This window comes from Cydia splendana, chromosome 5, assembly GCF_910591565.1.
Source record: "Cydia splendana chromosome 5, ilCydSple1.2, whole genome shotgun sequence".
Lineage (NCBI taxonomy): Eukaryota > Metazoa > Arthropoda > Insecta > Lepidoptera > Tortricidae > Cydia > Cydia splendana.
Genome location: NC_085964.1, coordinates 13,734,802 through 13,759,624, shown reverse-complemented (window position 1 = coordinate 13,759,624; position 24,823 = coordinate 13,734,802). Strand labels below are relative to the sequence as shown.

Genomic DNA, 24,823 nt, shown 5'->3' with positions numbered 1-24,823 from the left:
AAGACTATCACCGGGCAAGACAAACACTTGTATGGAATCATCATACTGTTTGTCTTGCGCCGAGCAAAATAAACTATGTTCGTCTTAACCCACCGTACCTTAGTCACGTTTTAGACTTATGTACTCTAATGGTTTTTCGCCCTTTAATATGCACGTCTTTTTTTCAACAAAATGTTATACACTAGTTAATCAGTTATTTTCGTCTAAAGTCAGACCGTGAAAAGTCTGCAGCGATTTTGATAGCCCACGCAGTGCAAGTGTCATTTTAAACGTCAAATTTCTATGAAATTATGACGTATAAATAAAACACTTACACTGCGTGGGCTATCAAATCCGCTGCAAACTTTTCTTGGTGCGACTCTAATACAATAAATTTCATAGATAAGTAGTTTAGGTACCTAGTAGGTACTACCTACAACATATTATGTGTAACTAACGTGTTAAATAAATATTATTTGTACAGTGTATACTTTGTTCTTTTCCTGTTTGTGATATTGATATTAGGGAAACGGGATAGCCACTATGTTGACCAGAAAGAAGGACATTTGAGAATAGTAAGTATAGGTAGGTACCTAATTCTAAGACCTAATTCGATCGAATAAATGTGTATAGTTTGTAGCTTTCTAATAGACCACGACGGCTAATCCTTTTGTCTATTGTTAAGTAAAACCGCACGTGCTACTTACCTGCAAAAAACCGGGCAAGTGCGAGTCTCGCGCACGAAGGGTTCCGTACCATAATGCAAAAAACGGTCACCCATCCAAGTACTGACCCCGCCCGACGTTGCTTAACTTCGGTCAAAAATCACGTTTGTTGTATGGGAGCCCCACTTAAATCTTAATTTTATTCTGTTTTTAGTATTTGTTGTTATAGCGGCAACAGACAGACATCATCTGTGAAAATTTCAACTGTCTAGCTATCACGGTTCGTGAGATACAGCCTGGTGACAGACAGACGGACGGACGGACGGACAGCGGAGTCTTAGTAATAGGGTCCCGTTTTACCCTTTGGGTACGGAACACTAAAAAGGGTCTTAATTATTCTATTTGGCACCTGAGCGCGGGCTAGTCCAACGCTCAAAAAACCAGTGTATTAGGTGCGCTCTCCGATGACACATTTGGTTCTGTAGCGTTCGACTCGCCGGCACTCAGTACTACCGGTACTACGGTTACTGAGTTGAACGGACCACACACATCCTAACAAAATATGTATTAATCCATTAGTTCATTTTGAATCTTATTGCAATTTATTGGGTAAAGTGAACGAACGATTTTTTATGCAGGTGGTTGTGGCACGTGGCACGAGCGGTTTTACCACAGATTAATAAATAGTTACTACGTAACAGATACCTCATTCCCAAACAAAAGCAAAAATACCTACGCTATAATAGCCTACAGAACCTTAATAATAATACCTGCTGCTCAGGACAAGAAGAAATGTACCATAATTACGCGCACAAAGAGTCGAGACTGTGTTGCCCGCCGTTCGAGTCACGTGCCAACGCGTCATCGTAAGAATGCGCTAGGGTTGTAGCTACCCTACCTATGATGATTATTGTAATAAAACGAATGTTGCGAATCAAATATGTTTTATTTATAATTTTTTCACTTCTCGGAATTCTCTGTTATTAAAATTTTATAAGTAGTTGAAAATATCCTAAATCGCGTAAATAATTTTAATAAATATTCAGGAGCAAAGCAACGGACAATCAACGGTTTTTTAAAGTTGTAATACGGTGCTACCAGGCCGATTAATTATTACGTCGTCAAAATTATTTAAAAATACTTTTTCTAACCCTTCAATATAATTATTAAACTTTCAGGTGGAACCTTTAGCCCGCCATAAAAAGACGAATTTTTATTATAGGCTTTTTCCTTTGTTTTTTTTTTACTTTTTCACCCATCTACTGCACAATAATTACGTGGTTTCGGCATTTCGAAGCATAAGCGCGGGAAACGCGCGGTGCAATGCGGTGCGGCCGCTGAGGCGGGCGTTCGGCGGCCCTCTGTCGGTTGTATCGTCGACGATACGCCGAGCGGTAGGCATATAGCGCGTGGCCTTGAGCGTGTGACGGAGGCCTGGTTTTACTTAACAATAGACAAAGGATTAGCCGTCGTGTTCTATTAGAAAGATACAAACTATACACATGTAGTGCATAATTACAATTTCCAACGTATTTCGCGGATACTTACGATCGTGTCTTGCTATCGCAGTCGGTCTGGGTACAAAAAATACTGACATTGACTGATCTAGCGTTAAAAATACAAACGTTTCCGAGAAAATACGATGGAAAACAATGGGGTTAGCCGGTCGAAGTATTTAGCTGATGGCGCCAGCATATAGCTTGCCCTGTCAATCCATAGAATTGTGTCAAATTACTGTTTTTTTTTGTTTGTTTGGGACGGCCACGTTTTCTCTTAACAAACAAACACACCTGGCGGCGTACGGTGTTAGACAAGGCGAAGAAGATCGGGAAGTCTTGGAGCGAAATTAAGCGAGAGGCTCAAGATCGATCTACATGGAGAGTCACTGTGGACGCCCTCTGCCCCATCTAGGGACATAGGATCTTAAGTCACTGTTTTTTTTTATGGAATTTTATGCCCTGGATTTGGCCAGCCCTTTGCACTTCCACTGTAGAAAAGGGGCAAGCTATTATGGCGCCATCTATGCAAACCTTTGACAGTTGCCAACCCCATTATGCATTACATCTGTACAGCGCCGTCTATTGGCCAATTTAACTAATTTGCGCCACCTTATGTATGTTGGCTTTTCAGTTCAGGGATAATTCTTCTAACCGATTTCAATAATTTATCTTTTATTTGAAAGAAGGTGTCTTTAGGATAATTTCATAGAAATGTAATAAATACACGCAACACGTTGTCAGGTAGGTAATTTAAAATATTTCAGTTGGCATTTTCCATTGTAAATAACAAAGGCAGTTTGTATGGCAGATTTTGGACTTTATTAATAAGCCAATAAGGTCGTAGACGTCGTAGTAATTAGGGCATCATACACTGACCATGGCCCGACCTCACAGGCATGTCACTCACCGATGGCTGGTACGGGCGTCTCTGTAAAGTGGATACTTTTGGTAAGGCAATATGAGTCTTGGGTCGTCCCATTTGTTTTTCGTCAAGTTCTTAAATTAGTCCTATCCTGCTTTCGTCACCCATTCTACATTCGTCACAATGGTCGGTGGCTTTCAATGTAGAATGCGTGACGAAAGCAGAATAGGACTAATTTAAGAACTTGACGAAAAACGAATGGGACGATCCAAGACGATACCCAATATGAGTCCTCGTAAAAGATTTTTAACTTAATGCGCTAGAGTCACTAGACTAGAGCATGAAAGATGCCGTCGCCTCGTTGGGTACCATACACTATATTTATTTTACTCATGTTTGGAAGGATGCAATTAATTTACCTATATCATTGGGCTTCATTGACTTATATTTTATTTCGTAAGGACGGGCCTTATCAGTGGCGTAGCGTCACAGAATAAATAATAGTACTAGGTACAGAAGACTCACTCTCTAACAAAACGCGTCTGTTACGATCAGCACAGATATGGCCGCTAGGTGGCGACAGCGCCACGCGCGGCTTATGGCTTTCCCCAAAATTGGGGCGGAACGGATGTACTTTTAGCTACCTGTAGCAAAGCGACGAAATCGCGGAGTGAGCCACGCCTGGTAGCGTGAACTAATCAGTAATCTAGCCGTGGGCGAAGTCGCATCTGCGAAGGCCTTTTCTTTCACTGTGCCCGAAGGGGCTTCACGCGAGGCCCCCTTGCGGCCCACGTCTAGCTACGCCACTTTATGAACACTACGAAGTGGGCAAGTTCGTTGGTGCGCAAATGGCTTTGGGCACATTTTCGTTGGTGCGCATGTTCGCTTGGCATTACATAAATATATGAAAGGCCCTTTGAAATCTTTGGTGGGTTCTCCCTCTAGCTGCTGGCACCCTACCTCTTCTCTCAATAGATGCCCTATCACTATCACACATATACAGCGCAGCGATAGCGTACGTGACAGGCCACGTGTGCGGATCGAGCTCGGCAGGCGCGCAATGACACAACTTCTTTGTATAGATTTAAGGCTTATATTACTTTAGCCTTTAGATTAGTATTATAGCCTTAAGTAAGGTTTATAATCGTGCCAGTCTGTGTGGGTGGGTATGTTTTTGCCATATATGTACTTCTCCATAGCGCCAAAATTACATAGCAGATTTTGATGAACGAGACTTCAACTGATTAGTTTTATGGCTTGGGTCTGGGCTGGGGACATACATTTTTAACCCACTTCCAGAAAGGGGGAACAGTTAAAAAAAAACTGTAATCAGGTTTTTACTTGTTTCTAATTTCTTTTGCGGTATCCTGTACTGTAACGAGTATTCTCTTCCATATATTTCTAATAAGATGATAAATAAAATCACAGCTATAGTGTCGAAATTGTATTTCTATAAAAGAGAAATCAGGGACTTTGCATTTTATTATATCCTCAGTATTTTGGTAAATTTAGAACTTACATAATAGTTAAAATACAAATTATATGTTTACATGGAATGAAAACTAAATGCATGTACTAAGTAGTTATGTTCTAAGTACCACTTCCCGTTTACAATACTGTATTTAAAACATTGAAGTAATGCATGTAGCTTGTATTATTTATATTCACAATTTTGTATTGTTACACATTGCTATTTCATATTATCCTTACAGTATGATGCAATTTTGCTCAATTCAATAACTACATATTAATTACATAATTAAATAATTGATATCAAACTACACCTATTCAAACATCATCTATAGTGGGCAACCAAAATGCCATATTAGTACATGCGGATGCTAGCATCATAAATTTGGGGTTGAACTGAACACATTGAATAGGGGCTGGATGATCACCATTCAGGACACACACTTTGTACCCTGTGTCTGCATTCCACACATGAACTCGCCCATCTGTAGACCCACTGAATATGTACTGGGAGTCAGGGCTGAAGGATGCTTCAATGGGAATGCCTTTGTTGTTTAGATGCCCCGTAAATGTTTGTAGTGGTGTGCCATGGTAAGCATCCACAAGTCTAATAATTGATCCATTTGTGCTTATCAGCATAGTCTTTCCGTCCCGAGAAAATTTTAATCCTGTCCAGTCACATTCTTTTTCTTGGTTTAGTTTGAATGTCACAAAAGGACCTTTGTCAAATGATCTCAGGTCATATAACTTAATGCTCTCTGAATTGACTCCAGCTGCAAATATTAGACCTTCAGGATCATAGGCAGCCACAGGTCGTCCCGATAAGTGCATCAGTCCTTGACAATTTGGTGAACGCAGATCCCATAAACGCAATGTTTTGTCTAAAGACCCTGATAAGAATGTGTCTTCCACTGGTGACAAACATAGGGTCACAACTTTTTTGGTGTGGCCTGGAAAGTATCTGATGTACTTGTTGTCGTGAAGAGAAAGATATCGGATGGTGTCGTCAACTTTAGTGGAACTGTGGATTGCAGTATTTTTAGCGTGTGTGAAGTGTATTAAGTCAACTCCATATTTTTTACTGTTTACCGTTATCATTTGAGTGCCTTTTTCACAATCATAAATAACAATCTGATCATCTTCACTGCACGATATTAACGTCTCTCCACTCGGTGAAAAATCTATACTGTTTATTTTGTCTGTATTTTCCCTGAACACCTTAGCGACCTTAAAACTCCGTACGACTGGATCGACTAGTTTCATCATTTGTAACAGATTCTCGTAACCAGGTTTTGTTAAAGCGCCTTCTTTAAAAGAATGTAAGAATTGCAAAAGCTTCTGTTTTGAGAATTCAATACAAATTTTAAAGCATCTTTGTAGCGCACACCACTTTTGATTGACACTTAATGTTTCCACAGGTAAAGTAATTTAAACAGTCTTTGTACAAAACAAAATTTTTCAAGCACATTATCAGGTTAGCCAACTTAGCAAACAAAACTCTCTGCTCGCCTGGGTCTATGGGCTGCTATCTCTTCAATATGGCCGAATGAGATGTGTAGTTCAATCACAGGCGCTCATGGAAAAAAAAAACACTTGGGAATCAAAATGGACGGAGTGTAATGGCGTTCGTAATTGTTACATAGTGGTGCAAGTTTTACTGCAGTTTTAAGAGTTGAATCTCATTAATACGTTAGAAAACAGTTAAAGGCTTTGCCCTTGTAGTATTACACAGTAGCTGGCTTTATTCTATAGGCATTTTAATTGATCCCAGTTTCTTAGAATATGGTATCCATTTTGTGATCACAGATCAACCTTGTTGTGTGGCGTTTTCGGTAAGTACTAGCTTAGTAAATTATGTTATTTTATGAGAATTATCGAAAATTATAAAGTATAGATACTTTTGGGCTATATTATTATGCAGTCGGCTTTTGCTTATAAGAAGCATCATCTTACACTATAACTATCTACGTATAACTGTAGCTTTCCTTACCTTTGTTACCTTTCTAATGCACTCATTTCTGGACATATAGAATTAAATATACATCTCCATGTTCTTGCGTTACAAATGATTGAAGTTGAAGCTACTTAAATTATATAATGCTAGTTTTTCGAATATATATTATACATATTATATGTATATAAAATAATTACATGCCCATATAATTACAGGAATTAGAAAGGAGTAAGCTAGCTTGTATTTAGTTCTAATACAATATATGTTGCATTTTTGTCGTTTATGTGTTCATATTTTTTATACTGAAATAAAAAAGAACATTAATCTTAATTATAAGTTAACTTACTGACTATTCTTAATAAATAAGGTTTTTGTAAGTTTGAATTTACGGTTCCCTGCTTTTATATTCAAGACCCAGGAACATGCTGTATACCCGAAGGAAAAAGTTATATCGCTATATGTTTTTACATCATAAGCGTATAGCTTTTCCCCTTGGTCATACAAGCTAGGATGCATCTATGAAGACAGAAATGAAGATCTTTATCATTGTTAGATGTTTCCCGGGATTAGCAAGTAGTGATAATAAGAGGTAAGTAATATTATTAATAAACATAGGAATTTTTACATCTACATATCAGTTTATGAAAATTTTCCTATAGTGCTTTTTTAACTTATTTAGTGATATTTATTAAAGAATTTTATACTTAATTCAGTTTTGTCATCTATGGGAAAATATGACATAATTTATTATCCAGCATGGTCACAATTATAATTATAATTGCCCTAATTGTAATTATAATGAGAAAATGAAAAATAGATTATTTATAAATTATTTGATGTCATATGTTACATGTAATCTTTTTTAAACATTTGATTACTTAACCCTTTAAAGGTCAAGATTTATAAAAAAAAAACACATTTGAAGCCTCAGTACCTCCTTAAAATCCTAGATTCTGCATATGAAAAAAAAAAATATATATACAAATAGATGTTGTTATAGTGTGCTAATAAAGGGTTGAATAGCCAGTTGTTTCAAGAATTCTGTTTAATCATAGAATATCATTGGTAGGTATTTCTGCTGTGTATGGCCATATGATTATGATTATGCTTTATACTATGGCCGTAATGGTTGTAAGTATAAAAAAAAGCGGCCAAGTGCGAGTCGGACTCGCCCATGAAGGGTTCCGTAGCAGCAAGTAATATAATAAAATTGCGGTTTACGATTTATGACGTATTAAAAAAACTATTTATCAGATCTCATTCAAACCAATTTTCGGTGGAAGTTTGCATGGTAATGTACATCATATATGTATATTTTTTTAGTTTTATCATTCTCTTATTTTAGAAGTTACAGGGGGGGGGGGACACATTTTACCACTTTGGAAGTGTCTCTTGTGCAAACTATTCAGTTTAGAAGAAAGAAATTATATTAGGAACCTCAATATTATTGTTGAAGACCTATCCATAGATACCCCACACGGGTTTGATGAAAAAAAAAATTTGAGTTTCAGTTCTAAGTATGGGGAACCCCCAAAATTTATTGTTTTTTTTTTTCTATTTTTGTGTGAAAATCTTAATGCGGTTCACAGAATACATCTACTTACCAAGTTTCAACAATATAGTTCTTATACTTTCGGAAAAAAGTGGCAGTGACATAAACGGACAGACAGACAGACAGACATGACGAATCCATAAGGGTTCCGTTTTTTGCCATTTGGCTACGGAACCCTAAAAACATATGTGACGTTCCACGAGAAAAGGTACCTTATGAGGGTTTCTAGTTTCGGAGATATTAAATGTTTTGTAAAGAGGTGAAAAAATGCTCAATTTTTTTTTATTGTGTGATCTGAAACCTTAATGCGTAACGTTTGTTTACCTGTTTTTATTTTTGTTATAAGTTAGTTATAAGCCTAGTAATGTCGTCTCAGAGTTTAGTAGAAAAGGTACCTTATGGAAAAAAGATTGAAAATTCCCAAAAAAACTAGTCAATACGGGAAAAGAAGTTTGGTAGAGAACTGTATTAGCATTCTGCAAAACTAATTTGATAATTTCAGTTCTGGTTGGGGCGCCTCGCAAATATTATAACCGTACATAGACCGACATCACAAATCCAAGTAGACTGCTATTATACCAAAGTTACTCTCGTCAAGTCTTTCTTAACTAGAATAATCTTCATTTGGTTTGGTCGCATGCAGTAAATCAGCCATTGGTTTGCTGAAAAATGCCAATACCCGACGCATTACCTTATGGAATATCTGAGGTCATTGAACCTCAATGCCGCTCATCTTCAATAGCAACCGAAATATATTATTGATAAGAAATAGACGATTTATACCATCTTAACCCCAAAATATTATTAGTTTATCCTAACTGTTCCATCATCATCATGCCTCATCATGTAACTTGACCACAAGGTACCTTTTCATTACATACAAATTATTGGTCTTTTTTAAGATTATTATGACGAAGAACTAATTAAATTGGGGGCAGTTTAATGTAAATTAATATTTTCTATTCATAAAAGATAAACTATAATATGATTGATGTTTTGTAGTGATGTATTATTAGATTTATTTCCATAAGGTACCTTTTCGTAAATGTATGGAGCAAATACTGTTATTGTTATGTAAGTTTAAAGTGGCATAAGGGGTTAAATATAGTATTTAGTTGGGGTTTTAGGATTTATTTCATTTGAATGACAGAATTTCTTTCATATGTGCTCAGAAAAATTGATTGTGTGTCACATTAAAAGTAAAAATATTCAATTTTGTGATTTTATATGAAAAAGTCAGAAAATACATTTTCACCTCTAAATCGGTATTGTTTTTTGCTTAAACTGTCTGTCAGTGTCGTTTTCTAATAGATAAAATTTAAATCTTGAGAGCTCATTGCAATCAATCGTGAAAATGAAATAAAACTTTATTTTCAAGAGATTGGTTAGTATACACATAAATCAGTCGATATCAAAAGTTTCTATTTGCATTACAGAACAAGTCGCAATATTTTTTTAATCTCAGATATATAAGGCATTATTATTTGTAGTCAACTATGTAACTTACTTCAGGAACATAGTTTTTTAGGCGGCTAAACTTAAAACTTCTCTATCGTAAAGTTGCTCATTTCACAACATTATTTTCAAAAAATCATATCTCTGTAACTACGCAACCTAGAAGGTTGATCTTTTGTGTTATCGATAGCTTATTTATTGTAGATTACTGGGGTATGCATAACTCCATACCCGCCATAAGGTACCTTTGACCGTGGGACGTCACATATATTATATACACTGTGGTAACAAGTAACCTGACAGATTTTAACCACAAATGAGGTCAGAGCCTGAGGTCATATGGAGCAAAAAAATTTATATAACTTTTGGTAAAATTCAGCAAAAAAAAAATAATAATTGTGTGAGTGTGTGTGGCACACGACACGTTATCGTAGAAGAGCCGACTGCAAAATTTCGTACCGAATTGATACCACGACGAAATGCACAATGGTTTCCCATAAAAACGTGATGCTAAGTCCGAATTTGATAGTCTGTCACGGCGGAACTTGCCGAAAGTAAAAAAGAAACTTCCGGCGTGAAAAAGGCGGGGGGGAAGGGGGGTTATTTTATCCATATCATTATCTCTAAAAGAAGGTGACTAATTACAGAAAACTTTGTTACCTTTTTGTCTCTAAATGCGGTCAAAATACACCTTTAAAATCTCTCAGGTTACTCATTCCCATGGTGTTGGTGGTGGTGTGGTATGGAAATAAATATAATTTCACTTATCTTTTAATATTACACATATAATATAAAAAAAACCGGACAAGTGCGAGTCGGTCTCGCCCACCGAGGGTTCCGTACTTTTTAGTATTTGTTGTTATAGCGGCAACAGAAATACATCATCTGTAAAAATTTCAACTGTCTAGCTATCACGGTTCGTGAGATACAGCCTGGTGACAGACGAACGGACGGACGGACAGCGGAGTCTTATTAATAGGGTCCCGTTTTACCCTTTGGGTACGGAACCCTAAAAATCATAAAGAAAGTATGTCTAATGATTCAAAACATTTTAATTTTTTGTATGTCATAGATAAATCTGAAATTCATTGATTAATATGGGACAAGTAATACTAGTTGAAATACAATACTATACAATAATTAACCCTTAAGTAACCCTGGCAGTATGCCAGGAAAATGGATTAGGTCAATCATATTTGAAATTAAATTAGCTGACAAAAAGTTGCCACAATGAAGTCACGCCACTCATAGGGTTAATGGTCTCTTAAGTATATTTAGTTGCATAAAACAGTATTTTCACCACACCAGCTCGGAAAGGCTTACTTTGCACTTCAAAAACTGATAGCAAAGTTGCATTTTATTCACATGTGAGGCAAAGTAATCAAATGCAAATTTTGAGTTGTTTTCTTATGTTTGCTGGTAGAATTGACTTTTAAATGATGATTTTGGATAATAAATATTTAAAAACATTCATTTGGATTTGATTTGGTTTGATTTTGTTTTATATTTTACATTAAATATTTGCTTCGGGTTGGTGTGGTGAAAAATGTTGTGTTTCACTCGGAGGCAAATTTTGTTTAACTCTCGTGCTTTGAAACCCTCGCAACGCTCAAGATTCCATTTTCGAACCACTCGCTACGCTCGTGGTTCAACTTTGGGATCTTTCGCTTGCTTGGGTATCAATATTAGCACGAGCGGTTAAACAACAACTTTGCCCCCTTGTAAAACAAATAACTATTACTCGTTGTACAATTTAATTAATACGAAATTTATGACTAAGAAAAACATTTTGTATAATGTTACATGGCAATTATTCATATGAATGAATAAATCAGTTAACATGCACCAGTCAATTCAGAATAACAAAACATATAACTATAAAAAGTTTAGGTCCTATTCAATATATTAAAACGGATCACGCACGTATTTTAAGTGAAAAATTGCTTGACATGTTTCACTCCGTACTGAGGAGTATCATCAGGAGCTCGCGTTGGCGGACCGGCGCAGACTGCGGGCTGACCTGAATACGAATACGTGAATAGAGTTAGACCAAGCTAAGTTGGCAGCGATTTTGATAGCCCAGACTGTGAAAGTGTTATTTGAACGTCATAATTTGATACAAGTTTGACATTTAAAATAACCTTTGCACAGTCTGGGCTATCAAAATCGTTGCCAACTTAGCTTGGTCTAACTCTACGTGAGTGACCCTGTTTAATATGTCTGTCTCACGGTAGTATTAGGTCCTGTTTCATTCTGGTACAAAACCACGAACACATCCATGTAAGCCTTATTATATTGATTGTCAAAATAAATAGGTACTTACCTTATATTGTAAGCTACTAGGTAAATAAGTACCTACCTCACATTATAAATTATAAGGTACTTATTTTGACAATCAATATTTAATAAAAGATGAATGGGCCGAGTGCTAGTGAGCTGCAAAATTGCATGGAATTCATTTTGTATTAAGCAGAAACGTCTGCAAACGATGCCACAATTCTTAGAAATGAAGGGAAAGTGGAATAACTCAATGTCTTGGGCGAGACTCGACCTCGCGACTCTGTATCACTAGCCCATCGCTCTGCCAACAGAGCTACTAAGACTTACTCGATGCCAGCAAATATTACCACCATATCCTTCATATGCGCCTGAACCCCCCCGCCCTAGACAGTGAGTTTTTCCACTTTTCCTTTGTTATTCAATCAACCAACAGATGTTTAATAAATAATCTAAACATAAATTGTTACATTCATAATATTATTAAGCAAAACATCAAATAAAATATCAATAGTTAAATTATGTACTTACCTGAAATGATAAACTTATAATATCATAATAATATTATGTATGCTATCATGCATGATCATGCATTGATAGCTAATTCACATATTTCATATCTGGGATTTGTTATATATATTTTCATCTGTACCTTATACCTACCACAGAAGAAATAGGAAAATCATCAGCAACTTTTTAATGTTTCATTCTAATAAAAATACTGTGATAAATAATGAGTGGGTTAAATTTTTAGAGCACCGTACAAAACTTTGTTCACGGTGCTCTTATGGGATCACTTCGGTCTTGCAAATCGGTTAAATGCGTTTTTCTCAAAGACCGTTTGATGTAGGTACCTAAAATTTGGAATAGTTATGGCAAGTACCATCACTAACACTGTGAATAAGTCAAAACTGCTTATTTCTGATTTTAGGGGGAAATTTAGGGGGTTGAGAGGAGTAGCTTGAATTTTTTTTTATTTGTAAGAATCGTGTGGGGTACCATTAGAAAGCTTGCAAAAAATTGAGTCGATGGACTGATTTTGACTTCATTTTAGAGTGCAATAGTTTCGATAAAAAATGCATTTAAAGTTGCAAGTTTTCATACAAAAATTTTCACCTCTGTCCTGGCGATTTTCGCGAAAACTATAGCTAACAGGCAGCTGACCAGTCAATACCCAACTTAAAGAAGCATGGAGACGGCGGGAAAATTATCAGCTTAACTTTATTTTTATTAGTTTTTCAACTGCAGCCTGATCTTTGGTTGCTTAGGGCTAGCTAACTGATGCTTACACTGGTCATTTCATATTAGGAAGTAGCATGGTCTAATAAAACATGGTCTTCCATTCCCAGAGTGACACGGGCCTACGTCACAATAACATTGCCACTTTATTTCAACATAACATGTTACATGGGTACATTATACCTATGGTTAATAAGTTAAAATATTTCTTTATAATTTTATAATTTTCATTTATATGTATTTTAGCTTAAATTTTACAAGAACACGTCATTTTTAATTACTCGTTAGCAATATCTTCCGATTCACGAAAGAAATTTCAGACTTTCGGGTAATTCTGTTTATACTACTGGCAACACAGGATAGCGCTGTGCACATTTGACAATTCGGATATAGATAACTTCATGCCCTGACCGTCATCCTTGTCGAACGCGTGTTAATTGTTATTTCCTTCTCGCTCAGCAGTCGCAGTGTTTTCCAAACTTTTCACGCCGTAAGCTTGGTAATTAATGTGTAACTGTGAATTCGTTTTTCAAACGTTTGTCTTGTATAGATAAATAAAGTTTAATTTAATACTCGGAAACCGTAGTCTTGACTTCGTGCTTGGCCAATTATTGTTTTACTAAGTCAAAAAAAATCGGGTAATGTATTATAAATTATAATGAAAGCATGATTATTATTTTATTACTCACTCAATATTTACCTACATAGGGTAATTCACCAGTAACTGGCCACTGTTAGTAATTGGCCACCCTAAACTAAAAATGAATTCTATTCACCTATAAACAGAATTCATTTTAGTATAAGGCGGCTAGTTATTGAAGGCTGGCCGGTTATTGAAACCTTATACTAAAATGAATTCTGATTATAGGTGAATAGAATTCATTTTTAGTTTAGGGTGGCCAATTACTAACAGTGGTCGTTACCGGCGAATTACCCTACTCCAAGATTATACCGCATAAAATCAGGCAGGTATATGTACAAATTTATTTTTTTAGGATTAGGAAGAAGTAAGTATTTAATGAAGCATATGAGGTCCTAAATCTGCCTCTGTGGAGTTCTCTCTAACGTTATAAAAAACGAAACTTATGCTTACTTCTGCCAAATCTGAAACAACGAAGAATAGCGGAAGCAACCGTGGCGATGCGACGCGATTCAGGACTGATTTTCGTTTTTAATATGCAAATACGCGCATGGTCTTACACTAAATACTTATACAAACAAAAAATAACTGGGGCAGTTGGTACAGAGCCGCAGCGACCTCCATGTTGGCCGAACGCATTCGGCGGCAGCGGTATGGTACATCCATGCTCTTAAATTATGATGATGATATTGGTATGGTACAATAGAATAGCCCTGATTAGGCGGTTCTTGGGCCATTCACGCCATTGCCATAAAACTGCCATCAGCCGCACATTTGAACAGAATCCCGCAGCACCCCATCGTATCTAACGTAGTCTGTTCGAGAAACGGAAAGCGGTGAAAAATAGAGATAATACTCCTAAAAAAACGTGTGATACCTCATTAGATTCGTAATGATGTCTAGAAAAATGTATTCGAAGCGTGTATTAGCACACAAAAAATATCAAAAGTTATAAACAAAAAAAGGGGGAAAAAAGTAGATATTTTTTATTTCCCCAATAATCTCAAAAAGTATTAATATTATAAAGGAGGAGGATATTTCCAATCAAACATTCCATACTTGCAGAACTGTGTCTCCATTATTTATACTTTTTATTCAACGCTGAACACAGCCCTCCGCGCCTCATTTTCTAGAAACGCGCGCGGCGTGAAAAAGCGATTACGTAACATTTAATATAATTTGAATGGTATTAAATATTCATTGAATTTTTTTTTAAATATGGTGTATTTAAAACATGTCAACAAATGTAATACTTGTAGAAATTTATCTTAAAGTTATTTTTTCAACAAGTTAGGCAATTGTTAATGAACAAAATTTTCTCGAAATTCCTTCTTTATTGAAAACGAAAAAAAAAATGCATAATAACTATTGTAAAATTTCCTCGCTTTCTAGAGCCCTTCTCATATACATGCTTAATAAGATCAATTTATAAAAGTTCTGAAAAATGTATAGTTTGGTTATAATATTGTTTTATATTTTACAATTTTACCTTGATTTTTCGTTTTTCGACAATTTTCTATGTTATTCTAAAACTTATTTTAAGCAAAGTATTAGCTTTATTAAATCTTTTATAATGTGATCTTATTAAGCATGTATATGAGAAGGGCTCTAGAAAGCGACAAAATTTTACAATAGTTATTTATACATTTTTTTTCGTTTCCAATAAAGAAGGATGTTCGAGAAAATTTTGTTGATTAACAATTGCATAACTTATTGAAAAAATTACTTTAAGTTAAATTTATACAAGTAGTACATTTGTTAACATGTTGTAAATATACCATTTTTTTTTTTAATTTCAATCAATATTTAATATGTTTAAAATTATATTTAATGTTAGGTAATCGTTTTTTCACGCCGCGCGCGTTTCTCGAAAATGAGGTGCGGAGGGCTGTGTTCAGCGTTGAATAAAAAGTATAAATAATGGAGATACAGTTCTGCAAGTATGGAATGTTTGATTGGAAATATCCCCCTCTTTTATAATATTAATTTTGGTTTCTTAAATATTAATACTTTTTGAGATACTTACTAGGGAAATAAAAAATATCTACTTTTTTTTCCCCTTTTTTTGTTTATAACTTTTGATATTTTTTGTGTGCTAATACACGCTTCGAATACATTTTTCTAGGTATCATGACGAATCTAATGAGGTATCACACGTATTTTTAGGAGTATTATCTCTACTTTTCACCGTTTTCCGTTTCTCGAACAGACTAACGGGCCTGTCGCGGTTGCTTAACGCAAGTGCGTCCCAAGTTCTTAGAAATAACAGTAAATAATTATGTGATGCAATTGCATATTATAACACCAATGACCAAACTATGCAAAATGCTAACATAGAATGTAATTTTACCCGCCACAATCGGCAGTAGCAGACTGTTAAAATGTACCTAAATGATTTCTAATAAGGTTCACTATTGTGTTTTGTAAATCAAAAAGGAAATGTATAAAACAATACTGTACTAAAGGGTCTAGCAGGCTAAGGAAGGAGAAGTGGCCCCTGTAACGAATATCGGATTTTTATAATGTCATTTGTTGGCTATCTTATAATATAGAAACACCTTAACTTTCAGCCCCCTATCTTGAACCGTCACCGAGATAATGTCAAAAACGTCATTTAATGGACACATTTTTCAAAGTCGTTTTTCTCCTGAACTATATAAGGTAGAGCAATCAAACCAAATCATAGCTACAAAGAATGAGTAGGAGTAATAACTCAGATATTTTTAAATATTTAATTCCCTGAAAAAATAATGATTAAAATGTCAGAGAATTTTTTGACAGCTCTTTTCGACAAGTAATTGTAAAGGTACACCTATGGAAAAAATCACATAAACTGCAAATAGTATTTAGCTACTACCATGCGAAAAATTAATTCAATATAATTGGTGCAACATACTTAAAAGAAATTAAATGTTATCTTAGTTGCAGCAGTTGAGTAACCTTTTTTGACAGCCATGGGTCAAGTTCAAAATAAACACTGTTGCTAGGGGGCTGTCCATAAATTACGTCATCGATTTTTGACCCCCCCTCCCCTTATTATCATCCAAAAATCATGCTTCGAATGACCCCGTTTCCTCCTACGTCATGCTACCATCATCCGATGTCCAGACCCCCCCCCCCCCCTAATTTGAAATGACGTCATTTATGAATGGCCCCTAGGCAACGAAATTAAACCTCATTTAAACAGAAAATCTCCTTCAGAATGAAAGACGCCTTTGATAGCTAAACACTTTCGTTGACATTTTGTTTTTTTTTTTTAAGTATGTTGCACCAATTATATTGAATTGATTTTTCGCATGGTAGTAGCTAATACTATTTGCAGTTTATGTGATTTTTTCCATATGTGTACCTTTACAATTACTTGTTGAAAAGAGCTGTCAAAAAATTCTCGGACATTTTAATCATTATTTTTTTCAGGGAATTAAAAAAAAATCTGAGTTATACTCCTACTCATTCTTTGTACCTATGATTTGGTTTGATTGCTCTACCTTATATAGTTCAGGAGAAAAACGACTTTGAAAAATGTGTCCATAAAATGACGTTTTTGACATTATCTCGGTGACGGTTCAAGATAGGGGGCTGAAAGTTAAGGTGTTTCTATATTATAAGATAACCAACAAATGACATTATAAAAATCCGATATTCGTCACAGGGGCCACTTCTCCTTCCTTAGCCTGCTAGACCCTTTGTTTACTTAAATTAAGTGTTACCTTGTCTTAAGATGTGTACCTATTATTAAATCATAAGTAATCACAAATACAATAAATAAACAAAATGAGTGCAAAGGATATGAATGAAATTATTCAAAATAATATTAGCTAATACAATTTTATCGTGATATTGCATATGAGATTAAAAAGAGTGATAATACTAGTCTTCCTTTCAGATTAAGATGGGCACATCAGATAATGATAGTACTCTTCAACACCAAATTATTATAATTCACTCTTAAAAGAGTGATGGACTCATACAATTTATTTGGTGACGATGGAAGCGGTATGTTGGAAGGACTCACTGATCTCGGTGGAACAGACAGCTTTGCTGGTAGCTCAACATCGGGTGTAACCGGAGATAATAAGGATTCTACTGACAACAGGTTAACAGAGTATTATACGTAACCAATGATGTAGACATATAAATAATAAGAGTAGTTATTTTACAATTATATTACACAGTTACAGGCAACCTTACAGTCAAGGAAGTGTAGGTCAAGAGAGTTCAATTCAGAAACTGGCTTCGTTTGGTGGAGGAAGTGCTGGGGGGCTAAGCAGCAGCGCGCAACCTGTACCGAACTCTGGGGCGGCACCGTCTGCTCCGGAATACCATGGCTATGGAGAGTATCCGCCCCGTCCGCGCATGCCTCAGCCGCCCCACGCGCCGCTCCATCCGACTCACCACGTACACCCGTCGCACCAGTACCCGGGGTACCACCCGGGGCCTGACCCCATGTATGGCATGCCAGAGCATCCAGGTATGAAATAGGTGTAGTGAGATAACCTTTCCCATATGACTGAACTGAGTGAAAAAAAAACTTGTGTAATTTGGTTAAGTTCTTTTAAAAATCTATCATTATGTTATTGTTATTTTTAGGTATTGGAGACATGGGAGTTTGGTCGAATGCCCCAGCTCCTAACAGATACGCACCGATTACGCCGCCGTACAGAAATTACGAACATCAGCAAAAAATGCACCAATATCCTACTCAACAGGTAACAGTCGAATAAAATTGAATAAAGTAAAATATGTTTCTTATGGCTGTATTTACATACTTTTATATTAAACTGATGAATTGCGTTTAATAGGCTTCTGCAATAGGAGGAATACAAGCCCAAAATGGTGCATACTTGCCCAGACAACCACATTTTTCACAACCAACATCACAACAAGTTTATGGACAACAGCAGGTGAAACCTTCTTTCCATTTGAATTCTGTGAGTGCGATTTTTTTTATTTCGTTGTTTATTATATAATATAGATTATACTTATTTATAATAATTATAATACATATAGTTATAATAATTATATAACGATTATGATCCATCCAAGTATGTTTGTTTGTGGATTTTGTATCTATGTTTGGCTTTTTATTAATTAATTATTATATTATAGTATTTATTTATTTGAATTTATGACATACATACCAAAAAATAAATGTACAATATTTTTTTTGTTTCATTTTACAGAACTATCCAAATTACACGCAGATGCATCCACCGACGGCATCTAGAATTAGTCAACATCCCTCTTATCACCAACAGATGGAGGTCAATCCTCATCAATATGGGTTACCCCTTGGTCAGCAAAATCATGGGACTGTCCCACAACATCAACCACACCAAAACATGTCAAGTCACTCAAGTGGCATAACTCCCGGCATTCAAGGACATCCAAATGTTCATCTTCATCACGGAGGAGCGCCACCGCTTCATCATGTGGCGCGCCAACCTTCGGGACCTCCATCCTCGGCTGCACCTTCGCATCCAGTTCCATCACAAATGCCTTACGGCTCGCCCCATCATTCCATTTCTATGAATTACCAATCACATCAGGTGCAGCATCCTCTGGATGTGAATGTCACTAACCAGTACAATGCGCCTAAACCTCCGGGCATGGATGCTGGAGCTGCCCAGTACCGCCCCCCCTTTCCTCCACAACTATCTCCACAAATGTCGCCACGAGCACAAATGTCTCCAAGGCAACAGCAGCAGCAACAACAACAGCAGCAGCCGCCTCAACTGTCGCCCCGTCCTGTAATGTCTCCAGTGAAAGGGCCGAGTGCGTCGCCTCACGGTCGAAACGTGGTTCAATCACCGAGTTCGGGTGGACCACCACCACCAACATCTACGTCATTTACAACTCAAAATACCCTTCAAGCGCTTGAGCAAATGGTCTTACCAGCAGGTTCAGAGTACTCATACCAACGTAACCCGGCGTCACCGGCAGTCCCACATGTTGTTTCGTCACCTACTCAGTGGAATCAAAACAAGATTCCTCCTCAACCTATGAACAACGTAGTGCCGGTTGAAACTGAACAACCTGCAAAACCTGGAGACCCACCAACAACACAACCGCCAGTATTAGCGGAATTGAATAAGACCAAACCTGTCGCCAACATGGACAAGGATATGGAAAAGAAAAGCACTCTCGGTCAAAATTTGACGGAGAATGATAACCCTCCGCATATATTTATGCCTCCGTCAAGCGTAAGTAATGTTCCTAAAGAGAGTGTACCTGTAAATACATCTAATGCCAGCCATAATATGACTTCAAACATTGTTAATTCGCCTAGTGTGTCTGAAACACCAGAACCACATGAAAGTAATCAGTTAGGACCGCATCTGTCTAGCGAAAACAAAACTGAACCTATTGCTGCGCCAAAACAAGAAGAAAAGCCAGATGCGGTTTTAGGCTCATTTGACACAGAACAAAAATTGGATACAAATTCAAAACCAGTAGAAAACAATGTTAGAAAAATTAATAACGAGCAATCGATAGGTCAAAACCCGCAATTGACCCAGGTTACAAATATGAACAATAAACCCATTGAACACTCGCCGATACCTTCACAAATAAATAATTTGTCAAATACTTTGAGTCATCCTCCCAATTTGGCTACACCTACAACAAATCAGTATATGCCTGACAATCTACCTCCGCTAAATATAAACAGACCACAAGGGTTTCCACCAAGCAGTCTTCAAAGTGTTCCTGGTAATATGCCAAATATATTACCACCGGGCATTCCACCAAATTTACCATCTAATGTGTCGACTAGTATGCAGAGTAATACCCCTCATAGTATTACCGCAAATTATCAAAGTGGGCCCAGTACACTACCTCCTGGAGCACAAGCAGCTTCTAATGGGCAAACCAGTGGTACAACTAACCATTCATTGCAACATGTGAATATGACATCAAGCACTATGTCACCCAGCTTACCACCACATAATACTCAGGGTAATTTACCTTGTATGCCACCCGTTCATCCGAATTTACCAGGAAATATACCGCAAAATTTGCCTGGTGCTACAAGTAATAATATTCCTAATATGCCGCCAAACACACCTGCAAATATTCCTAACGTGCCAGGATTGCCTATGGGAGTACAAAATATGCATCCAAACATGGGGCCCAATATGCAACAACCTAATCAACCAAATATGATGAGTAATTTGCCTCACAACGTTAATCCTAGTATGATGATGTTGGGCCCAAACCCTATGCCGCACCATCATATTCCGGGTATGTATCCATCATCACATCACCAAGAAAGGGCATCACTGCAGCAGCAAATACAGGAAATATATTGTTTACCTCCTTCAGCTGAAAACCAAGAAAAAGTAAGATGTCTTCAGGAAAGATTAGCCTTTTTGCAGCAACATGAAACAAATGATAAATGTAATGGTGGACCAAATTGTGCTATACAAAATCCTGTATACGGATCTAAAATGGTGGAGAGCCCTCAAGTTACAAGTACAACAGGACGAGGAAGAGGTAAAGGTCCAGCTAAACCTAGAAAACCTAGAGCCAAAAAAGAGAAATTGATTGGTACAATGCAACCTCTTGATCAACTTCCAGTATCTGAAGATTGTGTCACAGCAGGTACTGGACTGAAAAATAACTCTGAGATGGATATTGATTTAACTGAAGATGTCACAAATTTAGACAGTAGTGCCATGATGATAGATGATCTTAATGGGGGCAAAGTGAAAAAATTAAGAGGTCCTCGTAAAAACAAAGAAAGAAAGCCGCGAACTCCTAAAGAACCCAAACCGGAAATGGGTGAAAAACCAGTTAAAGAACGCAAAAAACGTCAACCTAAAGATCCAAATGCTCCTCCTAAAAGACGCAGAAATGCTAAAAAAGACGGTTCTGATATTCAAGCAGACACTACTACTAATTACGATTTATTGGAGAAAGACCCCAACGATAGTAAATCAATGGATGCTTCAATTAACCAAAGTTTCATGAGTGTTGATTCCCTTAAAAATCCACAAGATGGATCAACTGCTGATGAAACGAACGTCACTGATTTCGACGATATTCCTGTATCAAAGATAGCAATAAAAGATCTATTGGAAGAAGCAGAGGCTAAAAGAGATCTAGAAGATAAAGACGATGATTTAGATGCTTTTAATCCTAAGAAGAGGACAGCGAAAAAACGGTCATCTGGAAGCGGAAGTTGTAAGAAAATTGCGCTAAAAAGAACTCCCGGTGGAGGAAGAAGGAAGAAACGAGGTGGATTGATACCGGATTCGGATGGTGAACCTGATGATTTAATGTCTACACCTCCACCTTCTCCACCACCTGAAGGTGATGATAGTTTGAAACGAAGATCAGCAAGAAATACTCAACGTAAAAAATACACTGATGATGTTATGTTGCGTTTGTCAGACGATGAATGTTTGGGAATACCGAGTACGAAACAAGAGAAGAAATTTGATTCAGATGATCTACTTATTAATACCAAAGATAATAGTAGGTTGGAAGGCACTCCTAAGCCGAACTATATTTATATTAATACATCTGAGGAAGACAATATGATTGTTCAACACGTACTCGCTTGTCGTATGGGCAAAAGAGAACTTAAAAAGGAACCTCCGCCACCTGTCGAAGCTGATCCGAAACCGGATCCGGAGAAATCAGAAGAGACTGCTGTCAATGACAACCCCGAGGAGGTCAAATCAGAGACTGTACAGTCTGACACGACTGAATCAAAGAATGAGTCTAATGATGAAAATAAACCTGAAGAAAAACAAGAAACTGTAATAAAACCAGAAACAGTGCCAAAAGAAGAAGATCCTAAGGAAGATACTAACAAATCCGAAATTCAAAAAGAAGACAATGAAGTAAAGGATGAAAAACCTATAATTGTTGATGTTGAAGAATATTATGTCAAATACAGAAATTTCTCTTATTTACATTGCGAGTGGAAAACGGAAGAAGAGTTGTATAAGGGCGACAAACGCATATTTTCTAAAATAAAGAGGTTTAAGCAAAAACAAGCCCAACAACTGAACATTTTTGAACTACTGGACGAGGAGCCCTTTAATCCTGACTATATAGAAGTTGAGAGAATCCTAGATATGTCTGAGCATGAAGATCCTGCAACGAATAGTAAACTGAAGTACTATTTAGTTAAGTGGAAAAGTTTGCAATATGAAGATAGCACTTGGGAGCTGGAAGAAAACATTGATGTTGACAAAATTAAACAATATAAAATTTTCAGCGAAATTCCACCAAAAGAGAAATGGAAATATAAGAAACGTCCATCTACAGATAATTGGGTCCAGTTGAAGGAATCTCCGCTATATAAAGGAGGTAATACTTTGAGACCATATCAGTTAGAAGGTCTGAATTGGCTTTTATTTTCATGGCATAATAATCGCAACTGCATTCTAGCAGACGAAATGGGACTTGGCAAAACCATTCAAAGTTTGACATTTGTTAATGCCATTTGGGAGTATGGCATACGAGGCCCCTTCCTTATAATTGCTCCACTATCTACCATTCCTAATTGGCAAAGAGAGTTTGAAGGTTGGACAGATATGAACGTAGTGGTTTATCATGGTTCACAACAAAGTAAAAGTATGTTACAAGAATATGAATTTTATTACAAAAATGATAAAGGTGAACCAATCACAGAAATAACAAAGTTTAATGTGTTAATCACGACTTTTGAGATAATAGTAACAGATTTTCAAGAACTCAAAACATTTAATTGGAGAGTATGTGTCATTGATGAAGCACATCGATTAAAGAATCGTAACTGCAAACTATTGGAGGGATTACGACAGCTGCATTTGGAGCACAGAGTACTATTGTCAGGTACTCCACTGCAAAATAATGTTAATGAGTTATTCTCCCTATTGAACTTCCTAGAACCCTCTCAATTTGCTAGTAATGATGCATTTTTGAATGAATTCGGGCAACTAAAAACTGAATCTGAAGTGCTCAAGCTACAAGCCCTATTGAAACCTATGATGCTAAGAAGACTAAAGGAAGATGTTGAAAAAACACTGGCCCCTAAAGAAGAGACTATAATTGAGGTGGAACTGACGAACATACAAAAGAAATACTACAGAGCTATTTTAGAAAGAAATTTCAGTTTCTTACAAAAGGGTACTGCTTCTGCGCAAAATATACCTAACTTGATGAATACTATGATGGAACTTAGAAAATGCTGTATTCATCCGTATTTATTAAATGGTGCTGAGGATCAAATACAATTTGACTACAAGCAGACTTATGGCGAAGACGATGAGGCCTACTACAAAGCCCTCATTCAGTCATCTGGTAAAATGGTCTTGGTTGACAAGTTACTTCCTAAATTGAAAGCAGGCGGACATCGTGTGTTAATTTTTAGTCAGATGGTAAGATGTCTTAACATATTAGAAGACTACCTTGTCTTTAGACGTTATCCTTACGAGAGAATTGATGGTAGAATCAGAGGAAATCTTAGGCAAGAAGCAATTGATAGATTCTCAAAACCTGACTCTGATAGATTTGTATTTTTGCTCTGTACTAAAGCGGGAGGACTCGGTATTAATTTGACGGCTGCCGACACTGTTATTATTTACGACAGTGACTGGAATCCACAGAACGATCTACAAGCTCAAGCTCGTTGCCATCGTATTGGCCAACAAAAGATGGTTAAGATCTATAGATTGATTTGTCGCAATACATATGAAAGAGAAATGTTTGATAAAGCGTCGATGAAACTTGGATTGGATAAAGCAATTTTGCAAAGTATGAACACTGGCCAAGGAAAAGAGACAGGGCTTAAACAATTGTCGAAGAAGGAAATTGAAGATCTCCTAAAGAAAGGCGCTTACGGGGCAGTAATGGATGAAGACAACGCTGGTGACAAGTTCTGCGAAGAAGACATTGAGATGATCCTGGCGCGGAGAACACAAGTCATTCAAATGGAATCCGAAAAAGGATCAACGTTTTCGAAAGCTAGTTTCGCGTCTACTGGTCAGCGATCTGATATCGATATCAGAGATCCAGACTTTTGGAACAAATGGGCTAAGAAGGCTGAAATTGATACAACAGAAAAGAAAGAAGATGAAGATTTGATTGTTACAGAGCCCAGGAAACGAAATGTTATCAAGCGATATGGACATGATGACGGCACTGTAGAAATGTCCGATATAGAAGTGACGCCAGATTCAGAGGAAGATGAAGAAGGTAAGCTTTACTCCACAAATTGACAGTTTCTTTATTCAATA

At 36.7% G+C, this 24,823-nt stretch overlaps 2 protein-coding genes across 5 annotated transcripts in view; one reads left to right on the top strand and one right to left on the bottom strand.

Moving 5' to 3' along the window:
- Positions 1–4,436: 4,436 nt before the first annotated feature.
- On the bottom strand, positions 4,437–5,884 carry LOC134790809 (WD repeat-containing protein 82). Its single transcript, XM_063761767.1, has one exon. The coding sequence runs from the start codon at positions 5,739–5,741 to the stop codon at positions 4,794–4,796; it is 948 nt and encodes a 315-aa protein (XP_063617837.1). The 5' UTR covers positions 5,742–5,884; the 3' UTR covers positions 4,437–4,793.
- Positions 5,885–6,048: 164 nt separating this feature from the next.
- Positions 6,049–24,823, top strand: part of LOC134790780 (chromodomain-helicase-DNA-binding protein 7-like) — a 28,810-nt gene continuing 10,035 nt past the window's right edge. For 2 of the 4 annotated variants that reach the window (XM_063761709.1, XM_063761708.1), the window contains exons 1-6: positions 6,049–6,307; positions 17,479–17,688; positions 17,768–18,063; positions 18,183–18,301; positions 18,395–18,496; positions 18,776–24,782. In XM_063761709.1, coding sequence (XP_063617779.1) covers positions 17,552–17,688; positions 17,768–18,063; positions 18,183–18,301; positions 18,395–18,496; positions 18,776–24,782 — 6,661 coding nt within the window. In that variant the 5' untranslated portion in view covers positions 6,049–6,307; positions 17,479–17,551. Of the gene's footprint in view, positions 6,308–17,478; positions 17,689–17,767; positions 18,064–18,182; positions 18,302–18,394; positions 18,524–18,775; positions 24,783–24,823 lie in introns of all 4 variants that reach the window. The other 2 variants (XM_063761707.1, XM_063761706.1) reach the window with 1 other exon arrangement.